The sequence below is a fragment of the Apis mellifera genome, linkage group LG11 (assembly GCF_003254395.2).
Source record: "Apis mellifera strain DH4 linkage group LG11, Amel_HAv3.1, whole genome shotgun sequence".
In the NCBI taxonomy this organism is placed as follows: domain Eukaryota; kingdom Metazoa; phylum Arthropoda; class Insecta; order Hymenoptera; family Apidae; genus Apis; species Apis mellifera.
In genome coordinates, this window is record NC_037648.1 from 4,419,337 (window position 1) to 4,443,062 (window position 23,726).

Consider the following 23,726-nt stretch of genomic DNA (forward strand, 5'->3'; position numbering starts at 1 on the left):
TATTATATTGTATTATTTTATTGTTATTGTATTGATTTATTATTGTATAAATTAAAATTTGCATCGAATATCATTAAAAAAAATAATTTATAATATAATATTGTATACATTACATTTTCCGTTAAACAAATTCGTTTTAACACTCTGGTAATTACACCAGGAGCATTGTAACCCCAGATATCACCTCGATAATTATTTCGTATTTCGTGAATGCACTCGTTGGCAATGTGATGACCTAATTTTGAAGTGTCAAATCCCAAAATACCAGCAGCCACTTGATACCAATCCTCAGCACCAGCGAAATTTGTTAAATGTTCAATGGATCTGTCAAAATAAATATTTTATATAATAAATAATTTAGAAATCATTTTGTAAATATAAAATTTATAATTTATCAGAGATTACATTTTCTTTATTTTAATTTATATATATAAAATTTTAATCCATTCAATTTAATAAGAAATATAATAATATAAAATAAATAATAATATAATAAAAAAATATATCATGATATCCTTAAAAATATTATTTATAATATTGATATTATATATTACATTTGTAATATAAATAATAAATTTATTATTATTTTAATGAATTAGTAAAAATATTATCACTTTTAAAAAATAATTTAAAACATTTTAATATTATGTTATTCTAATTATTATTATTAATATCATAAAAATAAAATAGAAACATCAATGAATAAACTTTTGTTATTATTCATAATTTGTTATGAATTCATAATATTCTAAAATTAATATCTACTGATTGTTAGACTAAAAATATCTGAAAATTAGAGAAGAAATAATTAGAAGAAATAATTCTTTAAATTAAGACAACAATCAAGAATAAAAACATTGCATTTTTGGTTTCGTTTTATTAACAAAATTGAAAAAACTATTTTTGAGTTTCAATAAACTTTTTTATATAAACGAATATAACTTGGTTCAAATAGTTAGAGATTTTAAAATTAAATATAAAGGACATATAAAGGACATTTATTATTTTATTTTATACAAAACACAAAAACAGAGATTGAAATAAACAATCTTTCTTCGTTTTTAAAATAATAGCAATTATTTCGAAATTATTATTAATACTTTTAATTTTAGAGAATATTTGCATTATTATTAAAGATTAATTATTAAAGATACTTTTTTAAAAAGTATTTTTATAATAGATATAAAAATAGATATGAATATTATAAATTTTGTATAAATGGAATTAAATTTGTTTGGAATTTAATTTTTATATTAATATTTATATAATATTAATATTTAGATATAAGAAATGTTCTATATGAATTAATTCTTTATAAAACTATTTTTAAATGTTCTGAAATAATTTATTGCCATGAAAGTTTTATTATATAGATTTTAAAATATTTATTTCATAAGAGTATTTTTTAAAAAAGTTTTTAATAATAATTATTTTATAAAACATTCACTATAATATATACTATATACATTATATAATATATATGTTGTTGAACTTATATTTATAAGAATGCGATACATATCTTATGTATTATATTTGTATTTTATTTAAGCATCACTGCTGTGTCACTGATGCGACTGCTGTTATAATTCTGTTCTTTGTTTTTCTTCCTCTTTTGACCCGCCGCAATATAATGAGCTCAATATAGTAAGATAGATATATAGAGTACAAATCGGCAATTTATATCTAAATATATAATATATATATATATATATATATATATAATATAATATATACAATATATAAAATCTATATATAATTTATTCTTATTTCCTTTATTAAATATATTCTTTCTTAGTATATATTCTTTATTATTAATTAAATCATTTCATAACCTAACCCTTAATATGAACATTTATTATGTGTATTTATTATGTATAAAATTTTGATTAATAGATATATCATTTTTTATGATTTAATAAAATTCAATCATATTAATTTTATGTGTGATCTCTGTAATTCGTATAGAATAAATTATTTTTTTATATAATCCAAATATGATAATTAATTGAATTCATATATAAATTGTGCGATATTTTAATAACAATTATATTTTATTTGATCAATGGTGAACATAAAAAGTAATCCTAATAATTTGTATCTTTATTTATAAAAAATTAAGAAGGATAATATTTGTAACGAAATCAATTTATTTATTTTATTTATTGAATACAAAACTGTTATTTTTGTAATGTATAAATTTTGTACTTATTTGTGAAATGAAATCTTCAAATGAAAAAAAGATTTTTATTTCATTGTATGATAATAAAAATTAAAAAATATTTTTTTCATAATATTAAAATTTTATTCAAAATTACATGTATATAATATATATAATATAAGATATAGATAAAAATATATATATCTCAATTAAATACTAAATTTAGAGCAATAATATTTTTGTAAGCAATTAATATAAGAATGATACTTCAAACAAATAAATATATAATTTCACTTATATCTATTTTAAAATATCTTTTGCTTACGACATCATATTTTCTTCATTATTTTTGCTTCAATTTGATTCGTGGATCCCTATATGTCATGTCTATATGTAAAAATAATTATGAAACAATTTATTAACAATTTATTATATAATTATTAAAATAATTATTATAATAATAAAATAAAATAATTTATTATTCTCTTATTAACTTTTTCAGATTTTATTATTATGTTTCGAATATATGAACAAATTATTTTCAAATTGCAATGAGATAAATTTCTACAGTTATCAATACCATTCTTTATTGATGTAATATATCACATTTATGTAATATTGAATAATTCGTAAAAAATAAACAAATTTTGATTATAAATGTAATATCATTTATTATCAAGATAATTAAATCAATATATTTCCTTATTCAAGTGATTAAAATAGTAAAGAAATATGCAAAATTTCTGGTTTCATTTATAAACGTATTATATATAAGCATGTATATTATAGAACAATATAATTTTATTAATATTTTAAAATTAATGAAAAAATGATTTGAAATAAAAAATTTCAATTAATGTAATAATCCATCCATTTTATAGATTAATTAAATTGTTTTTAATCTGATTAAAAATTTTTAATATTAATTCTCAAGATATGAAATAAATAGAAAATAATTTATATCAATTAAAGAATTGAAAAATAAAATAAGGTAAATATGAATTATTAAATAAAAATATGATGTTATTATAGAAATATTAATCCTATAGTAAATTTATAAATAATCCTATAGTAAAATATAAATAATAAAACTTATTAATTATTCATTGAAGATTACTTAAGAGAAAACATATATCAAAATCTTATATTGTTTTCTTTATACTAAATAACTATTCAAAATTTTTAACCTTATTAAAAAAATTGCAGTAATACGCATTATTAATATATTAAATATTTTATTATAATATATATTATTATAATATATACATATTTATTTTATTTTATATTGTGTAAAACTTTCTTATTTATATAAGAAAATTCTTATATTATAAATTGATGTGAAAATAGATAAAAAGAAATAAAAATAAAAATAAAAGTTTTATTTTGAGTAGAATGTAAATAAAAAATTTTTCTTATTAGAAAGAGTTGATATTTTGTTCATTAATATTAAAAAAAAATTTCATCATTGTAAAAAAATATCGAATGCTATTCATTGAATAGTATTACCAGCAATATTAAATAATATTTTTCATATATTTTATTCTATATAAACATATTATATAATATTATATTATACTGTTATATATTCTATTATATAATAATACATCATTAAATAAAATTAATATTTAATATTTTAATAATTTAATTTTATTTATTTTATAAAATTAAAAAATGATAATAAAATCATTTTTAAATGTTCTAAAATAATTTGTTGCCATGAAAGTTTTAATAATTTAATTTCTAAAATATTTATTTCAGAAGAATATTTTTGAAAATATTTACAATTATAACGCTTTTTTCCATAATAGTTTCATTAAAATAGATATTTTTTTTATATTAAATTCATATATTATGAATAAAATTTTTTTATAAACGCAAATTATTTATTTCAATTTTTATTTGAAATATGGTTTTGAAATCTTAAAATTTTGAATCGAACAATTGCAAATTCACCTGATTCCATTCGAAATTTTTCGATTCGTTTCAAATTTGGAAAATCGGACAAGAACGTATATATTTGTAACAATATTTATAAATTATTTATAAATTGCAAAATATGTAAAAATATTCTTACCTGATAACAACAACATCCAGATCCAAATATATTCCTCCATATTTCCAAAGTGTTAGAAATCTTAGAATATCAGCCATTTGAATTCTTGGCCATTTACTTTTCTTTAGTATATCCATTTTGTACCATACATCCAGAGGTGTGTTTTTTACATAATTTTGGAATTTAACACGTCTGATACGAATATTCGGATAAGCTTGTAATTGTTCAAATATTTTTTTTGATTGTTTCGAAATTTTAGAAGGAGAAAGGAATAGCAGATACACATTCATATTTGGATTCATTTTAGCTGCGGATTCAATGGCGCATGCTTGGCGAGCATTCAGTATCAAACCATTTTTATCAAAACAAGATGTCTCATGAAAGAAAATATTCTTGTCCCCATTTGGTTCATCTAATGTTAACAATATAAAGAATTTATTTATTTATAATTGTTTTTTTTACGAATATTTTGAGCAAAAAATTTAATAAAAAACTTAGATATCTTAAAAATATTATAATTGTAATAGAGGTATTTATTTCATGCTTTAAAAAAATTTTGTATAATAATAAAAAAAATTTTAATTGATTTGTATAATTGATATTTATTTTTTATTTTTTTAAATATTTCGAAGCATTCAAATTAGCATGAAATTCGAAGCATATAATAATTATCTTAAAATCGAAATTTTAATTGAGACAGAAGAGAAAGAAAAAATAAAATCAAATATAATTAATAATATAATTTTCATTATAAATTCTTTTAATAATATTTCATATTATTCTTTTAATATTTCAATAATAATCTTTAATAACAATTTTGTCGAAAATTTTATTATTGTGTATATATTTTATGTATCAATATATCTAAAAAGATACATTATTCAAGAAATTTAAAAACAGTAAAGAAATTAAAATAAAAATCATATTAAATTTATTAACTATAATCAAAATGTGCCAAATAAGATAATATGTATTAAAAGAAAACTGATAATAAAATCTTAAATAGTAAAATTATTTTTATTATATTTTTAAAATTATTTTTAAATTATTTTTCAAAATATATTACATAACAATCATTTCTTTGATAAGAAAAAATTAGAGATAGTAGTCAAATTTTTTAATGTTTTATTTTTTTAATAAATTATATAAGTAAAATAAGATTGTAAAGATTATATTTAATAAACTATATGTATATATTCAACTATCTGATTAAATAAATAAAGATGATCTAATATAATAATTTTTCATAATAGTGGTAATTTTATAAAAAAGTAACAATTTCTTTTTTTGCTAATATTTGGAAAATTAAATACCGGACGCTCAAGCTTTTTCTGAATAAAGAAAAATATAATATTTCATTCTTTATTTCTTTCATAATTAAAAATAAAATGAAAATATCAAAATAAATTATAAAATTATCAACATTATCAGAATACTTAAATATTACAGAATAACTTAAATTAATATCAAATTTTAATATATATTGAGAAATCATGAATCTATATATATATAATATAAGACTAAAAATTACTATAATAAAAATTATTATACTAAAAATTAATATAATTCGGAATATAAATAATATTATTTAATGGTATAATCATTAGAATATTAATATGAATTCATTTTTGGCAATTTGAATTAAATGCTTTTTGATTGTTTTCCAAACAAATTACACAGAGTCTACAAATTACACTCTCTGTGTTTCTTTTTCATTTTCCTCAATTCAAAATATTTTAATTTTTTAAAGTCTATTTCTTAAATTTTTTTTATTATTTTTTTTTATTTTCTTTTTTTTTCAATCATAAAATATAGATAGTTGAAATAATTTTTATTTTTCAGATTTTTTTGTTTTTGCTTTTATTTGTTTCTTTTTATTCATTGATGATAATTTTAAAATGTTTCTATAAATATCAATGATAATGTAATATAATAACTGTATGTTTAATATCTTTTTATCTTTTTTATATTATATATTTAAATTTTTTTTGTTAATCGTTATTTATTCTATTTTTCATATTATTTTTTCTAGTAAAATAAATTAGATATTAAAAATTCTTAAAATGTTTAAAATTCTCAAAAAATAGAAGAGATTACGATGCTATTATGATTTTTAAAAAATATAATAGTTTTTAACTAATACATATAATACAAATAAAGACAAACAAGATTGTAATTTATATTTGTTATTAAGATTTTATTTATATTATTATATAATGTAATATATATTATTTAGTAATAAGGGAAAACGAATTTATTAAAAAACAAATTTTTATAAAAATGATATATCTGTATATGTATATATATAATACAAAAACTATTGAAAAGAATCAAAAGATATAATATAACTCATATTTTTTTTTTGATTATGTATAAAATTGATAAATATAATTCATATGATATTTTGTTCGTAACTTAATAAGTAGATTTTAATTAATATTTTTATGTATTAATTTTTATGTTTTTTTCGATTAAAATCCCTTAAAAGAATGAATATATAAGAATAAGAATGAACATCCTATATAAGCAATTAATAAATGATTATATTAATGTATATATTATTACAGATATAAATATAAGTATAAATAAAATGCATTAAGGTAAGCAATTAAAGGTAAAAATAAAATGTTTTAGTATAACATTGAAAATTTGAATAATTCGTAAATTTTAATTTAATTAAATTAAAGCTTTTTGCTTTAATTTAATTAAATTAAAGCAAAAGCTATTGTTATATGTAGAAGAAGAAGTTCAAATTGATATAAAAAACAAGTATAAATAAACAAGTATTATTTTTCGTGTTCTTTGGTTTTTATACATTAAATTTCACAGAATTCATATTAAAATTTATTAACGTAATAATTTTGAACATATATGTATTATATTTTTGGAAATTATTTTATAGAATTTTTTATAAAGAATGCATCGATTGATGTATTAAAAAACATATAATTCCATTTAAAAAATAAAATAGATTTTTTTCGTATGATTTTTATATATTCATCAAAGAATTAATAATACTATAATATGCTTCTCTCAATGTCATTCAATATTCTAAAACATTTTTAAACAGAATCAAAATTAAATAAGATATCTTGTGATATTTTAATAATAATAATAAAATCAGTAAGAATTAATAGAAGCAATAATATTTTTTAAATTTAAATATTTTTTATTATTTTATTTTTAATTCATCATTCTGGAATAATACTTTACTATATCACATATTTGTCAATTTATTTAAAATTAATACTATATAAATTCAAAATGTGTTAGCTTAAATTAAAAAATGTTCATGAAATTGAATTTATTAAATGTTTCTACTTATAATCAATACATTTTTAAGATAATTTTTAAGATGTCTAATTTTCTATTTTTTTACGATATCAAGATTTCATGACTTTATTATTTATAAATGGAAAAAGAATATCGTCATGGTCTGTTGGTACTGTTGTATGGAGAATCAAATTCTCCTAGTATATTGTTGGTCTTATAGATATTTGTAATGTACTGGAATTTTATATAAATTTTATAAATTTAATATAAATATTAATTATAATTCGAATTTTATTTCGAAATATTGAAATATTGGAATAAGAATTCTAATGTAATTATTTAGTAAAATTTTAATAGTAATTTAGTAAATTCAACATAAAAAAAATAATTTTAATAACTATTTAGAATTTAAAGAAATTTTTATAAATATTTTTTTAGAGATAAATAATTTATGTAGAGAAATATATAATATATTTTTTAATAGAAAATGTAAATAAATTTTTAATTGTAATAGAAAGTATTTTATCTTATATTATGTTTGCTGTTTTATATTGTAATATAAAAATATAAATAAAAGTAAAAATATAAAAATATATTTTGATATAAAAATACTTTTGATTAAAAATATAAATTTTCGCTATTAAAAACTTATTTCGTACATACAATGAAGAACAAAAATATTGATATTATTTAAAATAAAATAATTTTTAAAAAATGGGAACAAATAATATGAAGTTTTTTGAGATGTTAGAAGAATTAGTTTAGAACTAGTTTTATTTATTATATAATGTGAAAAAAAAGTTTTTTTTAAAATTATTATTGTTCGAAATTATGAATCATTACATTTAATTTTTATCTGAGTCTAATAATAATATAAATTTAAGACATATCTTTTGTAGATTCATAAATAAATCATGTATGCACAAACTTCTGAAATTAATATATAAAAAAATTACAAATATTGAAATGTATAAAAGTTTTTAGACTTATTATAGTTTGAATAATTTAAGTATTTTTTATTGTTTAGCTCACAGCTGCATTAATTCATTTTGATTCATGTTATCCATTGCATATATATATTTCTTTGTTTTTCTTAACAAAAGTTCAAAAAAATATAGAAAATATATTATTTTTAAAATGCATTGAAAAAAAATTTTTGCACAAATCCCAAATTTTCCATACAAGTCATTAAGAATGAATTACATATATTCATTATAATATTTATATACAAGCGAATACAGAATAAAAAATGAAAAAATAAAACAAAAATAGAGAAATTTATATAATAATATAATAAAATAATATAATAATATAATAAAAAATTGAATAATAATAACAATAATAATAATAATAATAATAATAATAATAATAATAATAATTACTATAATTAATAAATTATAATAAATTAAATAATTAATAAATTAAATAAAATTGCTATAATAATTACATAATAAGAAATTGAACATTGTAAATAAAATTATTTTATTTATTATCCTATATAAAATTTTCAATAATTTTCCAATTTAGTAATTTTTTAAGATTATCAAAATGAATAACAATTAATTTTTTCATATTATTTTTCATTTTATTTATCTTTTCATTTGAATATATTTAAAAAATATTATAATATAATAATTATAGTTATTAATCATAACTCAAATCTTGGATTTTTATAAATTAAAGATTATATTATATTATATTTATAATATATATGAATTTAAGATTATACTATATTACATTTATAATATATATTTAAAATATATATATATATATATAAGTAATATTTATGCTTTCATGTATGAAACTTAATAACAAATATATATAATATATATAATTTAGATTTGTTGATATAATTCACATTTGTCAGTTCGAATGAAATTTATAAAAAAAACTTTTCAAAAAGATAATCAATACATATTTTTTTATTGATTATTATTCATATTAGAGAAGATAAAAACAACAAATTTAAATTTAATTTAAATATTTAATATTAATTAAAATTAATCTTTATTATTTATTTATTTTATTTTTAATTTTTAATTTTTAATATACTAGCATAATTAATTATACTAGCATAATTAATCTTTTTTTCGTTTTAATAGTTAAAAAACCGTTAAGGATAAAAATCGAAACTGATTTATAAAGTACCTAAAATAGTTTGAATTTCTAGAAAAATTTTTAATAACTTTAGCATTTTTAATAGATGACATTTTTAATTTTTAATTTCCAGCAGTTTAGCAATAATTTATGAATGATTCCTTTATATTGTTTCAAAATCAATAATAATTATTTATTTAAAAAACAGCAATACTAAGATACAAATCACTTCATATTTGTATGCTAAATCCAATCGAATCGTTAGAGAAATTATGATCGCAAGGATCTTAAGCTCGGCATTGCAACGCAATATTGCAAAGTCTATCTTTGGAAATTGCCTTTCAACATGATGATTCCTTCTTTTTCAATCTCTTCTTTTTTGAAAAATAATTCCTGACAGTTTTTAAAAAATCTATAGATTTTTAGAAAACTATAGATTTCATTTAGCATATATTCAATTAACAATTAGATATCATTTAATCGCTACAGAAATTATTTAGACATTATTTATAACAATTAATTAATTAATTAAACAATTAATTAAACAATTAATTAATATAATATCAGAAATTAAAAGTCATACATATAGATAGAAATTATTAAAAGTTAGTTATATATAGATAGATATATATAGATAGAAACTACGGAATTTAATCAATAGTCAATCAATTCAATCAATCGTTAAAAAATATTTTTTTTTTCTAACATTTTTAAATAATAAAAATCAATTATTAGGCTCACTTAAGATTCATAACAAACAATTATAATTTTATCAGTTGTGGATAACTTTTTTGAGCGATAGTATTTATTTAAGGTATTTTTTTTTCATATAATACCAAAAGTCACACTTTGTTGAACTTTAATAGAGATATTTTACGTTTAAAATTATTTATTTTAGAATTATTTATTTAATTATATATTATTTTCTTATCAATACTAAAATTAAATTTCGTTATATCTATATTATGATTGAATATTATTGTTTGCAATATTAAACACAGTAACTTTTTCGATCAGTTTTTTGTGAAGATCTGTGATAATTTTTTTCCATATTTCTTCTAAATATATTTTTCTAGATATTTTTTTGAATTTGGATTTGAATTTTATTATATTTTTGTGTTCAATTTGTATCATAATCTTTTAATTGAGTTTAGAATTAGTGATTTTGAAGGTCATTTTATAATTTTTAATATATTTTTTTTCTAATATTTTAAAATTATTATACAATTTATTAATATATTTAGAATTATTATTTTGCATAAAAATAAAATTATATCTAATTAATTTATTATTTGAAGATACATAATATATATTTTTTAATATCATTTTATGTAGGATTGTTTATTTTTACTAAATCACTTATCATATTTTTATCAAAACAGCATAATATTTTTAAGCAACAAGATCATTCCCTTGAGTTTCGTCTTTAAGAAATTATATTATTACATTTTCATTTATATATAAAAATTACAATTTTTATGTAAATAATTTTTTAAATAAATTTTATTGTATTTTAATATATATATATATATATATATTATTAACAATTATAAAAGAAAAAATGATTCAAAATTCCTTTTTTATAAAATTTAAATTATATTTTATAGAAAATAGGAAAATATTAGAATATTTTTAAGTGAAAATATATTTGGAATTTCTCAAAAATTAGTATAACTAGAAAATGAATAAGATATTTCTATTATCATACCGCGCTATTTTTCTGTTTCGCTTTATTTAATGTTAAAATTGAAATTAATAAATTAAATTATTAATTTATTAAATTAAATCACAGAAATAAAAAATAATAGTTATTTCGAAAACTTTTATAAAATAAATCAAACTGAATAAAAATTTATTTGTTATTTAAATTAAACTTTTTTAAATTAAAATAATTTAATAAATATGTAAAAAAAATTTTTCGAAATTTAGGATTAGAAAATGTCAACTTTTAAACTTATATAGATGATATAAGAATTGATCATTCATAATAATTAAAGAAAATTTATTTTTGCTGCTCAAAATCTTTATTAATCGAAAAGAAATTGTATTTTGATTATTTATAATAGTTATCGATGAAATATTATTTCAGTTGTATTTGATCAACCAGCATTGTAATTTATATTTTATTATATATGCTTTAATATAATTTAGATTATTGATCAATGATGCAAAACGAATTATGTTATTTAAAAATCGAGTAAAAAATCTCATTTTAATAGGAATATCATATGACATGAATGGAGACGATATGTTATTTATTATGTTATTTATTTCCGTTATACAAAATGGAAAATTTAATTGATTGAAAATATCCGAAATAAAAATCATCAACTAATATAATATAAATGAAATAAAATTTTTTTTATTGATAGCTATTATACAATTGAAAGACAATTTTCTTTCTCGATAACTGTTATCAGAAATCGATAATATTTATTACAATAAAAAAATTTTCGATCATTTATACTCTTTATTTAATCAAAAATATTTTAGTAGAAAAAAAATGTGTATATATATATATATATATATATATATATATATATAAGTTTTTTTTTCTTTTATTAAAATACTATAACTAACTTAATAGTATAACTTAATATTATACTATAAAGTATTAAAATTAAAATTAAATTAAAAATTCTTTATTTAAATTATATAAAATTATTATTTTCTCGTATTTCAATAAAATATGAAAAAATACAAATGTATAAATGATAATATATAAAATATAAATTATGAAAATGTAAATATAATTTCAAAATAATATTTATATGAATTGGTATTAAAATATATAGAATAGTCCATAATTCATAATATAATTGGAATCAAAATGATGCTACAGATAAGATTAAAATCGAAAATAAAATTATATAAATTTCATTTTCGAATACCTAAATTAAGTTTGAAAAATTTTCAAATACAATTTAAATTAACTATTTTCTTATAGTATAAATAATAGATAGAAGATTATTTTAAATAAACAAGTAAAAAAAAATATTTCATTTATTAAAAAAAAATTTTTTCATTTATTTTTAAATAATTAATTTTTTTAGTTAATTAATTAGTTTTCAAGAAAATTGAATTTAAACATTCATCGATATATGATTTAATTTTGATTTTTTCAAAAATAAAAACTTAAATAATAAAATTTTAATTTTATTTTTATTTCAATTTTAATTATTTATTAATAATTTAGTTATTGTATTATTTATTAATAATTTTAGTTATTATATTTTAAATATTATTTTTTTCATATTATATTATAAGAAAAGTTTATTTGTAAAATCGTATATCATTCGAAGAAATAAAAATGTTAATATTAATTAATATTAATTGTAATTGAAACTATAATAACAAATATAATTTTATCTCGTTTCTTCCTATCTAAAAAATCTTTCCTTCCAAAAGGCTTTCATTTTATCTTGATCGATCATCAATGTTTTTGGAAGCAATATTTTTTTTATTATTTTCTAGTTAACTTAAAATTTAAAGCTAACAATATTTCAATTTTTTTATATTATTTCTTACAACTCTATATTATTATATTATTTATTATATTATATTATTATTTATTCCTATTTTTATTATTCTCATTAATATTATCTATTTCCATTTTTTATGAGCTGTTTTATACAAATATGTAAAACACAGAAAATGTACACTTTGGAGATTTATAATAAGATTATAAAAAATGCAACTAAATTTAAAAATACTTTTTCCTAACAATCAAATAGTTCTAAGATAATATTAAAAAAGAATTTTTCTAAAATAAAATACATAGAATAATACATATGTATATTATTAAGAAAAAATAAATAAATAAAATATATTTGTGATGCAAGATGAAAAAAATAGAATGATATGATTTATATTTTTCTATTTTAGATTTATTAATAATTCTTTAAAACAGTATTTTTCAATCTTTTTACTACATGATATATTAATAGTAATATTATAAAAAATTAGTAATAATTATAAAAAATTTGGATAATTGAAATCATCATATATATTACATAAATATTTAAAATTATGCGTATTTAATAATTGAGTTACTCGGTCAGTTTTCATTTTAATAATCTTAAAGTCTCAACTCATAAAGTTGAAATACTTTAATACTTAAAATATGTTTCCACAATTTTTGAAAACCTTTGGACAGTATTTCCTTGCAATAATCATATACGGGATATCACTATTTACATTTACCTTTTCGCCATTGCTTAATTTATTCCATACATGAATTGTTATCGCCTCTTCTATTTTTTTCATTGTTGCATTCTTGTTCGTTGTTTGAAAATATGACTTCCAGTTACTATAATGAATTGGATAAAAAGTGGAAGGAGGATAAATTTTGAAACCTTCACATCGAATCATGGATGCATCCTGTAACTGTAGACAAATATTTTTGTATATTTACGTTTGTTGTAATTTCAATATTAAATTGATTTAATCGATTTAAAATAAAAATAAGAAATATATAATATAAAATAAAAATAAAAATGAAGTAAATATTATAATTATAAAATAATTGGAATGATGCAATTATTCAAGAGAAACATTAATTTTGTTTTCAATATATCTATATTGAAATTTTGAATCTGTTTACAATTATATAGAATTTTAATATTATCGGTATTTATTTTTAGAGAATTGATTTTAAAAATAAATTTAATATTTAGAAAGCGCTAATCAATGGAAAATTTCAATAAAAGAATCAAAAAAAGTGAATATCAAAATTAGGAATTTACTTGTTTATAAGTTATAGCAAAATAACTATAAGTTATAATTATCTTTGAGTCTAATTTATATAAAAAAATATAGTTTTTAAATTGAAAATATAATATAATAATGCCACATTTATTTATTATTTATAATAGTGTTTGATAAACAATAACTCATCGGCTCATTCCAAAAAAATCATTCGATTCTAGAACTCTTAGCGAAACTCGTGAAGTTCATATAAATTTATAATACGAATATAATAAAATTTTTTATTTTTGAGTTAAGAGTTTTTTAGAAATTTATTAATGCTATAAACGTTCATAAAATTTATTTATTTATTTATTTATTTTGTGATCAATAGTTATAAACTAATTTTTTTCGAAAATAATTTATTAAAGATCAATTTATGATAGTCTTAATTGTAATCTCTGTCTAAAAAAATATTTTAAGACTTCGCAAATCTTTAAGTATCAATCTCATCAATAAGAACGTTCTGCAAATACAGAGAAGATGAATATAATTGTCAATGCATTTTTTGATTCTTGAAAAATAATAATTGATTAATTAAAAATATTTTAAAAACATAAAACAAATCAAACGAATATTGAAGAAAGAAATAAATTAACTAGAAACGAAGTAATATCGAATATCGAAGCAATAATCAATTATCAGTAATCAACTATCAGTAACAATATTTTACCAATAAATCACAATCATCTTAAGAGATTCTATCATTAAATAGAATTAAAGCGCTATCGATAATATGCAATAAATCAATTCCTTAATATATTGATGTATATTATTAAATATAGTTCTGAACATTTTTTTCTCTTGCATATTGTTGCTATTTGGTTTTCATTTGCGATATTTGCAAAAAAAATTGTTATTATTATAAAATTTCGTCTATATGTATATGTCTGTTGTGTCATTAAATAATTGCTGTTTATCAATTAAAATATATTTATATAAATATATCACAGGCCATTGGCAAAAATATAACATGTAAGTTAATATCATTATTTTTTGGACTTTTGAAATGTAAAAATAAAATATAAAAAAAGCTGTGGATGATTAAAAATTATAATGATTTTTTATTATTATTATTATAATTATAATTATAATGATAATTATAATATTGGTCACATATAGTTGTCACAGTATCTACATAATGATAAACGAATGGAAATTATATTTATCTGTTAAAAAAAGAATGTAATTACATCAAAAATAAATAATAAATAAAGAAAGATTATAAATTTTATCGGAATTCATATTGAAAGTAGTTAGAAATGTAGTAGGCATAAATATGAACTAGAAAATCGAAGTTACAAAGAAGATGATTTAATATTCATTTGTAAGAGTTTCTTTCAAAAAATATAAAGCAAAAGAAATTATGATCTTTTAAAAAAAATTATCAAGTATGGAAATTCAAATTGCTATATATAATCTGAATATATATAATTTTTAATAAATATGTATGAATATATAAATGGCATCAATCTATTATTAGTTTTAACTTTAAAAGTATAGTTTTTTCATGTAAATTAGTTACTATTACAAAAATAATCATAATTTATGAATGAATATATTTTAATATTTGATATCTGATATTCATTGATGAATTTTTTTGATAAACTTTCATTAATATTTTACGAGTTTTGATTGTTCTCGTAAATATTATCGAGACTAAAACAAACAAAATTTGAGATATAAAAATGTTTGTTTATTTATTAAATTATTTATTAATTAAAGTTATATAAAATAACATAAAGATATAACAAAATGATCATTATTTATAAATATAAAAAAATAAAAAAAATCATATATAGAATATTTTAGAAGAGAAAGCTTAATTGATTAAATGACCTTAAAATGATTTTAAGCAACTTTTTCCTTTGCAAAAATTTTCGTTTTAATAAATTATTAACGAAAATTTTTAATTGCGTAAATCTATAACTGATAACATATTTCGTTAATAATGAAAATTTTTGTGAAAGAAAAAAATGTTTGAAATCACTTTAAAAATTATCAATTAAATCTAGTCCGTCAAAATACATTTATAGTCTTCTGAAATATATTTATAGTTAATTGAATATTTAGATCATAACGTGATATTCTTTTTAAATGTAATTTTTTGATTGAAAATTAAAATTTTTTTTATTCATAATTTTATTATTTTTTTTTTAATTTAATTTGTGATTAGATTAAATGTATTATTTATACTATATATATTTATTTTATATCAAATTTTTCTTTGATATTATTCAAAATATGATTTTAAAATTTAAAATTATTTTAAAAAATATTTTTGAAATAAACATTAGTAAACATTTTTCATTTTCATTCTTAATTCTAAAATAAATTTTTTAATCAATTATTTTATAACGATAAAATACAAATAAAAATATATCCTAGTAAAAAATAAAATTAAAACAACTAATATATTATATAGTTTCAATTAGAAAATAGTTTTTACCGCTTTTGGAAAGCAAATATTTCATTGTTCAATGATGTCAAGAGTATTATTTCATTTATTTATAAATAAAATTTAATCTATATTTTTATATTAATTCTAGTTTATTTTAAAAAGCAAAAGCATGAATATATTAATAATTTAAGTACATCAGTATAATATTTTTTTTATCAATATTATTTATATCATATTATATTTTTTATATCATATTTATATTTTTTATTTTATTATTTATTTATTATATATTATTATATAATATTTATATTATATTATTATTATATATATTATATATATTATTATATTTAATTTTTTATGTTATTATTTTAACATTAAAAATATTAATTTATTAATATGTAGCTAAATAGAAATGTATTATAGACAAATGATTATAATTAAAATAATATTATGAAAATAATATTAAATATCTCAATCATTACAAGCGATTTTTCGAACAATCGGTTAGAAAGAACCAAATTTATAAATTATAAATTATAAACAATTAAAAATTATATAATTTTCAAATTTAAAAATTTATTAAAAAAATACAAATATAAAAGAATGCAAAAGAATATATGCTTCATAAGAAGAATAGCTAATTTAATAGAAAAAAAGATATATTTAAGTTGTTTTTATTTTGTTTTTTAAGTTTTTTTTCGAAAATTAGTACATTAAATTGAATTAATTATGGTTTTAATTTAATTCTTATTACATTTCTTTTTTATTTAAAAAATTATAAATAAAAAAATATTTAATTCGATAATTTTATTTTTATTTGAAAAAGTATTCTTCCACTCAAGTTTATATATTCAACTCTGATTTTCTGAAATGGAAATTTTTGTTTATGTAAATATTATATTCATTATAATATTTAATAAACTTATTATTATCATTTTTATTATAATTGTAAAAAATTATAATTTTTATTATTATTAATATATATTTATGTATATATATTATTATTATATATAAATTAATTTATTTTTAAAAATCACAAATATAATCATTTTTATACGTAATACATAAAATAAAAATAATAACAGTAAAATAATAATAATATATTTGGAAATATATCTAAATATATATATTTAAAAAATACACATTTATTCAAATAATATGAACTAAGAACCTTGATTCTATATTAGATAAAGATTCTATATTATTTGGATTAACATAAATTAATTAACATAATTTTTTTCAAATTAATGTTATTTTTAATTTAAATTTTAAAGATTTTTTTAATATTATGAATCTAAAATTTTTTTGTAAAGGTTTTTATAAATAAATATACTTTAATTATTATTATATTATTATATTATTATTATATTATATATATTATTAAGCTATTTTAATTACATTACAATAATCTAAACTTGTAAAAATAAAACTAATACGTAAAGAATAAGAAAAAAAAATTTCTTAATTTCAGGAAAATATTTAAACTATTATTATATAAAATATTAAAAGATATATAGATAAAAGATATATAAAAGATTAAATACATGTTTTTTTGCTTTCATATTATTATATTAATTTCATATCATATTCAATAATTTCATATCATTTTCTTTATAAATATACCTCATTGTAAAATTACAAATATTCAATACTATGATATTATATAATTATTAATATGTAATTATTAATTTTGGAATTATATTTATATTTATATTTCAATTTATTAATACAGTTCTAAATTATTAATTTTTTCTTCTATATTTGAACAATAAATATTTCGTCACATACATGTAATGCAATTAATATCTAAAATTCGGATAATTGATGTTTTATTATATAAAAGTTATAAATTATATTGAATATCTTTGAAAGATTAATTTTAGATATTAAAACAAATATAAAAATTGCAAAAATATTGACTGTTATTTATTAAGTTATTAATAAATTAAATTAAATTTAATTAAGTTATAAATTAAAGTTTGCATTAAAAAAAGTAAATATATATTTCTATCATACCGTCTTATTGTGTCTGTCTCAGTTCACATAAAAAAAATTAAATTGATTAAAATTTAAATAAGCCTTAACCAATATTTTTATATAATAACTAAATATTTTTCTATTTACTTTAATTTTTGGAATTGATTCTCTAAAAATATTTTACAAATATCCCGAATATTTTTAAAAATATCTTTCTTATATTTGTATGTAATTATGTCTCTCTGATTAAAAATCAATATTAATTTTGTCAAAAACATTTATATATATTTTAAGTAAACGTAATAAAAAAAATTAAAATTTATATCGAATATTCATTTTATTATAATATGTAAATTTTCTTATACTCACATTTTTTGTTGAACAAATTTTTTTTAATATTCTGGTAATTACACCAGGACCATTGTGATTCCACAAATCGCCTCGAAAATTATTTCGTATCTCCTGAATGCATTCATTAGCCATGCGACGACCTGTCATCGAAGTGTCGAATCCTATAACTCCTGCAGCCACTTGATTTCTATCCTCAGCACCGGCGAAATTTGCTAAATATTTAATTGGTCTGTTAAAAAAAATTTTATGTAATAAATTAATTGTAACTTTTATAATCTATCGATTATAATCTATATATTTTTTTATTCTAAATGTATATATATAACATATAACATAATACTATAGAATATACTATATATATATATATATATATATATATATACTATAACATACACATAATATTATAGAATATTTATAGAATAACAAAAATTCATAAAACTCTTGTTATTATGATTGAACTGCAAATATTTATCTTAAATAATATCTTAAATAATATTTTATTTGATAGATATAAATAAAAAGATAAGGATCAAAGATTTTTTTTATCTATTAAATATAATGAATTATTAAATTATAATTTGAATGTTTTATATGGTATTATATGGTATTATATTCACTCTTTGTATTTTCTCAATACAATTTAATCATAATCTTCTAATTAACTTTCATCGGAATATATTATAATGCATTCCTTATTTTAAAATTTTAAAACATTAGAAATAATAACAAAATAATAATATGTGATTAAAAATAATATAATAATAAATAATAAATTAATAATAAATTATAAAACATTAAAATATTAATATAAAAGAATATAAAAAAAAATTTATTAACAAAATTAAAATTAACAAAATTATATAAAAAGGAACGAAATACAATTACAACAATATAAAAAGTTAATTATATATAACGAAAGAAGTTATAACAATATAAAATACTGTTATTCTAAAAATCTTGAATAAAATAATTGATCCATGATTAAAACACGTTGAAAAATTATAAATCTATAAACTTGAAGTATATAGTAAATAAAGTAAATAAGTATAAGTATAAAGCATAAAATAATATTTTAAACAACTTTTTTTTTTACATATAACTGGAAATATATATATAAATATTATATATATATTTATATATTTTAATTATTTTATATATATATATATATATATATATATATATATATATATTCAATATTAATTATATATATAATATAATAATAATCTATATAATATAATAAAATCAAAATAAAATCTTGTAAAATTAACTTTGTAAATAAAATTTTTATGATTAAAGAAATAGAGATTTCTCAAATATCATAATACGTTTATTATATTTTAAATATTTATATATGTTTTTTTACATATGTATTCTATAGATTTCTATATATAATTTTATATAAATAAATATAATACAATAAAAAAAATACAAAACATAAACTATAAATATAACACAATAAAAAAAATGACATGTATCATTTATTCTTTTTCATATTGATAATATCTATAAAGTATTATAATATAAAATAAAAAATAAAAATAATAAATTTATAACCGTTTTAATGAATCAGTAAAAATATTCAATTTCCAAAAGTAAAAAAACATTGTTTTAAAATTACATTATTAAATTACTACCGATAAATAAATATTTTATTATTGCTTTATAAAAATTAATTATATAAAAACTATATCTTAATATAATGTCATTTGGCTAATATTTAAAAAATTAAAAAATAATTGTTTCAATTAAAAATAACAATTAAAATAACAATTAAAAATGGACATATTTATTGGATTTCAAACGTTCTTTTATAATTACTAATAATTAAGATTAATGAAAAATTCTTTTCCTTCCAAATATTAGATGTGAAAAAAACTTTTTATATGAACAAATATAATAGAATGTTAATATATATGAATAAACATATATTTATGAATATATGTTATAATATATATTTATGAATAATATATTTAGAATATAATATATATATATATATATATTTATTTATTTTTAAAAATCAAAACAAATACAAAAATTGTTATAAAAATAATTGAATCTTATTTAAATCTTTTTATTAAATTATCTTTTTATTAAATTATAAGCAAAGCAGAATAAAAGGAGAAAATTCTATTTTTATTATGTACCATTTCGTTATTTCTTGTTTTGCTTTATTTAAAAATTGTTTTTAAATTAATAAATAACTTTCATCGACATTTTTGCATGCTAACATTTTAGTCTTTAGAATTGAATATTTACAAAAAATTTCACAAATATATAAATACACATATATATAGGTAAAAATATTCTCAAGAAACGATATAATAAAAATAGTAAATAAAATCAATCAGGTGTTTAAATTTACATATTTAAAGAATAAAAGTTATAAATTGATATATTTTTGAGAAAAGAAACAATTTGAATTCTGTTTATGATTGGTACAATATCAATTCAAAATAAGTAAAATTTTTTTTTTCAAGAACTTATATCTGTTCAATAATTCAAGTCATTAAACATATGGACAAGACAGAAGCATTCATGGTTATGATGTAACAAGAAATTTTTTTTTAAGAACTACAAAAAAAATGAAAACAAAATGGAGATAGATTAGAAAAGAAAATGAAAATGTAAAAAGTTGAACTTATATTTAAATCTATCAACCTGTCAACACATTATAGTCGTCAAATATGCAATTTCGATAACTATTGCCAGATCTAAACGAATGTTGAAAAAAAGTATCTTAAAAAAGTTTGAAAGAGAAAATTAAATCGAAATACATTTTTTATTTCTGACAAAAACATATTAATTTATATTGTAAATATGTATAATAAACATAATTTATATATATAATATATATATGGTATATATATAATATATATATTACAATATAATTCTATATATATATAGAATTAAATGTAAATTAAATATAATAGATATTAATAATAGATATTAGTATAAATATAATATAATAAATAATATAGATAATAAAATACAGATTTAGATAATAAAAAAAAGCATAACAAATAAAAATATAATTACAGTAAAGAATTTGTCCCTGTTTATGATTAAGATCAACCAATAGATGTGATCCTCTCATATGCAATACTATGATTGTTTTGTTTATAGTTGATTTGAATACACAATAATTTTTATGCTAAAGAATTTTATTATTTCATAGTAATTTTGATTGCTATGCATACAATTGTAATTCAAATAATTAGTTTAATATTTTAATTTATGAATCTTCACTACATCGCTTCCACTATGGTTATACAATAGTTACTTAATTCTCATCTTTTTATCATATCGATATTGATTATCAAATAATAATAATTGAATCTCTTATTTTTTGTTACAATATAGTTTTATCCAAATCTCGTACACGACATTAATAATGAATAAATCCTATGTACATTGATTATTTAAATATAAATTTCTGTTAAAATAATAATTATATTATAAAGAGATTACTTGTTATTTATTAATTAATAATTTATTTAAAAGTAAATTTATAATGATGATCAATCATTATAAATATCTTAGATTATTAGAAAATAATTAGATGCTATGTACAGAGTGTTTAAAATAATTCCATAAATCCCATGAAAATATCTTGATAAAATATAAGATATCTTTGAAGGATGAATTCTAGATATCAAAACTATAAAAAAGAATTTACGTATGTCCGATAAAGCTTAATTAATGAGTTATAAATATTTTAAATTTATAGATAGAGTATATATAGATAGAGTGAGATGGTGAAAGAGAATGCTTAACTGAGTGCGTGGCAGTACTGTATTGTTTGCATAATGTCTTAATAAAGCCCCTTAATAAAAATAAATATACTATTTTTTTTATATGATTATTATACAATTTTTATTATACAATTAATTTCAAATTCAATATAAAATAATATACAATATACATATTATGTAACTCTTTATTTAACAAAAACTTACGAATAAGTTTTAGTAAATTCCAAGATATTAATATATACATTGTTTTATTTAAATCCATATGTAAATCATTTTATAATAATTATTTAAATATATTTAAATAATTATATTATTAAGTGTCACACATCAATTCTGTTATTTAATTAAATCCATAATAGAATTGATATGTGACACTTGACAATCTGTTTACTTATCAAAATTCATAGAAGCAAAATAAAATTCCTATATATAAAATTTATATATATAAATAATATAAATATATATAAAATATATAAATATATATAAAATTTCAGATTAGAATGATTGCATATGTTTTTCTACACATAAATTTGGTTATCCTCATATGTATAAGAAAGTAAAAAAATATGTATAAGAAATTAATAATACTTGAATAAATTTGAAATTCATAGATCAATTAAAATATTAGTTGAAAAATTTTTGTCTCCATTTTATTTGAATTTAATGTTTTTTATTTCAGTATGAGATAATATTGATTTATATTATTAATAAATGATATAAAAATTATATTATAAGATATTTATACATATTGTATATGATTTTATATTGAAATTTATTTGAAATTTATTTAAAATAATTTGAAAAATATATAAAAAAATATCAGTATATTTATTTTTATTGTTACAAAAGCAATATTGCATATATGGTTTTGCCGCGCATCTAGCTAAGCTTTCTCTTTCGCCGTTTCACTTTATACTA

The 23,726-nt window shown here is 16.0% G+C and overlaps 2 protein-coding genes across 5 annotated transcripts in view; both read right to left on the bottom strand.

Moving 5' to 3' along the window:
* Positions 1–190: 190 nt before the first annotated feature.
* Positions 191–23,726, bottom strand: part of LOC107965795 (lactosylceramide 4-alpha-galactosyltransferase) — a 31,036-nt gene continuing 7,500 nt past the window's right edge. The window contains exons 3-5 of one of the 4 annotated variants that reach the window (XM_026443804.1): positions 19,075–19,285; positions 13,785–13,967; positions 4,432–4,623 (exon numbers count right to left, since the gene is read on the bottom strand). In XM_026443804.1, coding sequence (XP_026299589.1) covers positions 4,558–4,623; positions 13,785–13,967; positions 19,075–19,285 — 460 coding nt within the window. In that variant the 3' untranslated portion in view covers positions 4,432–4,557. Of the gene's footprint in view, positions 325–4,431; positions 4,624–13,452; positions 13,968–19,074; positions 19,286–23,726 lie in introns of those variants that run through there. The other 3 variants (XM_026443806.1, XM_026443805.1, XM_026443803.1) reach the window with 3 other exon arrangements.
* LOC113219105 (lactosylceramide 4-alpha-galactosyltransferase-like) lies at positions 2,445–4,543 on the bottom strand. The gene is made up of 2 exons (XM_026443807.1): positions 4,233–4,543; positions 2,445–2,545 (listed from the first exon to the last, which is right to left on the bottom strand). Exons 1-2 carry the CDS (start codon positions 4,511–4,513, stop codon positions 2,533–2,535), a joined length of 294 nt encoding a protein of 97 aa, XP_026299592.1. The 5' UTR covers positions 4,514–4,543; the 3' UTR covers positions 2,445–2,532.

What these genes read in the sequence shown, in the direction of transcription:
- LOC113219105 (XM_026443807.1), bottom strand. Translation starts at nt 4,513, where the DNA reads ATGAATCCAAATATGAATGTGTATCTGCTATTCCTTTCTCCTTCTAAA.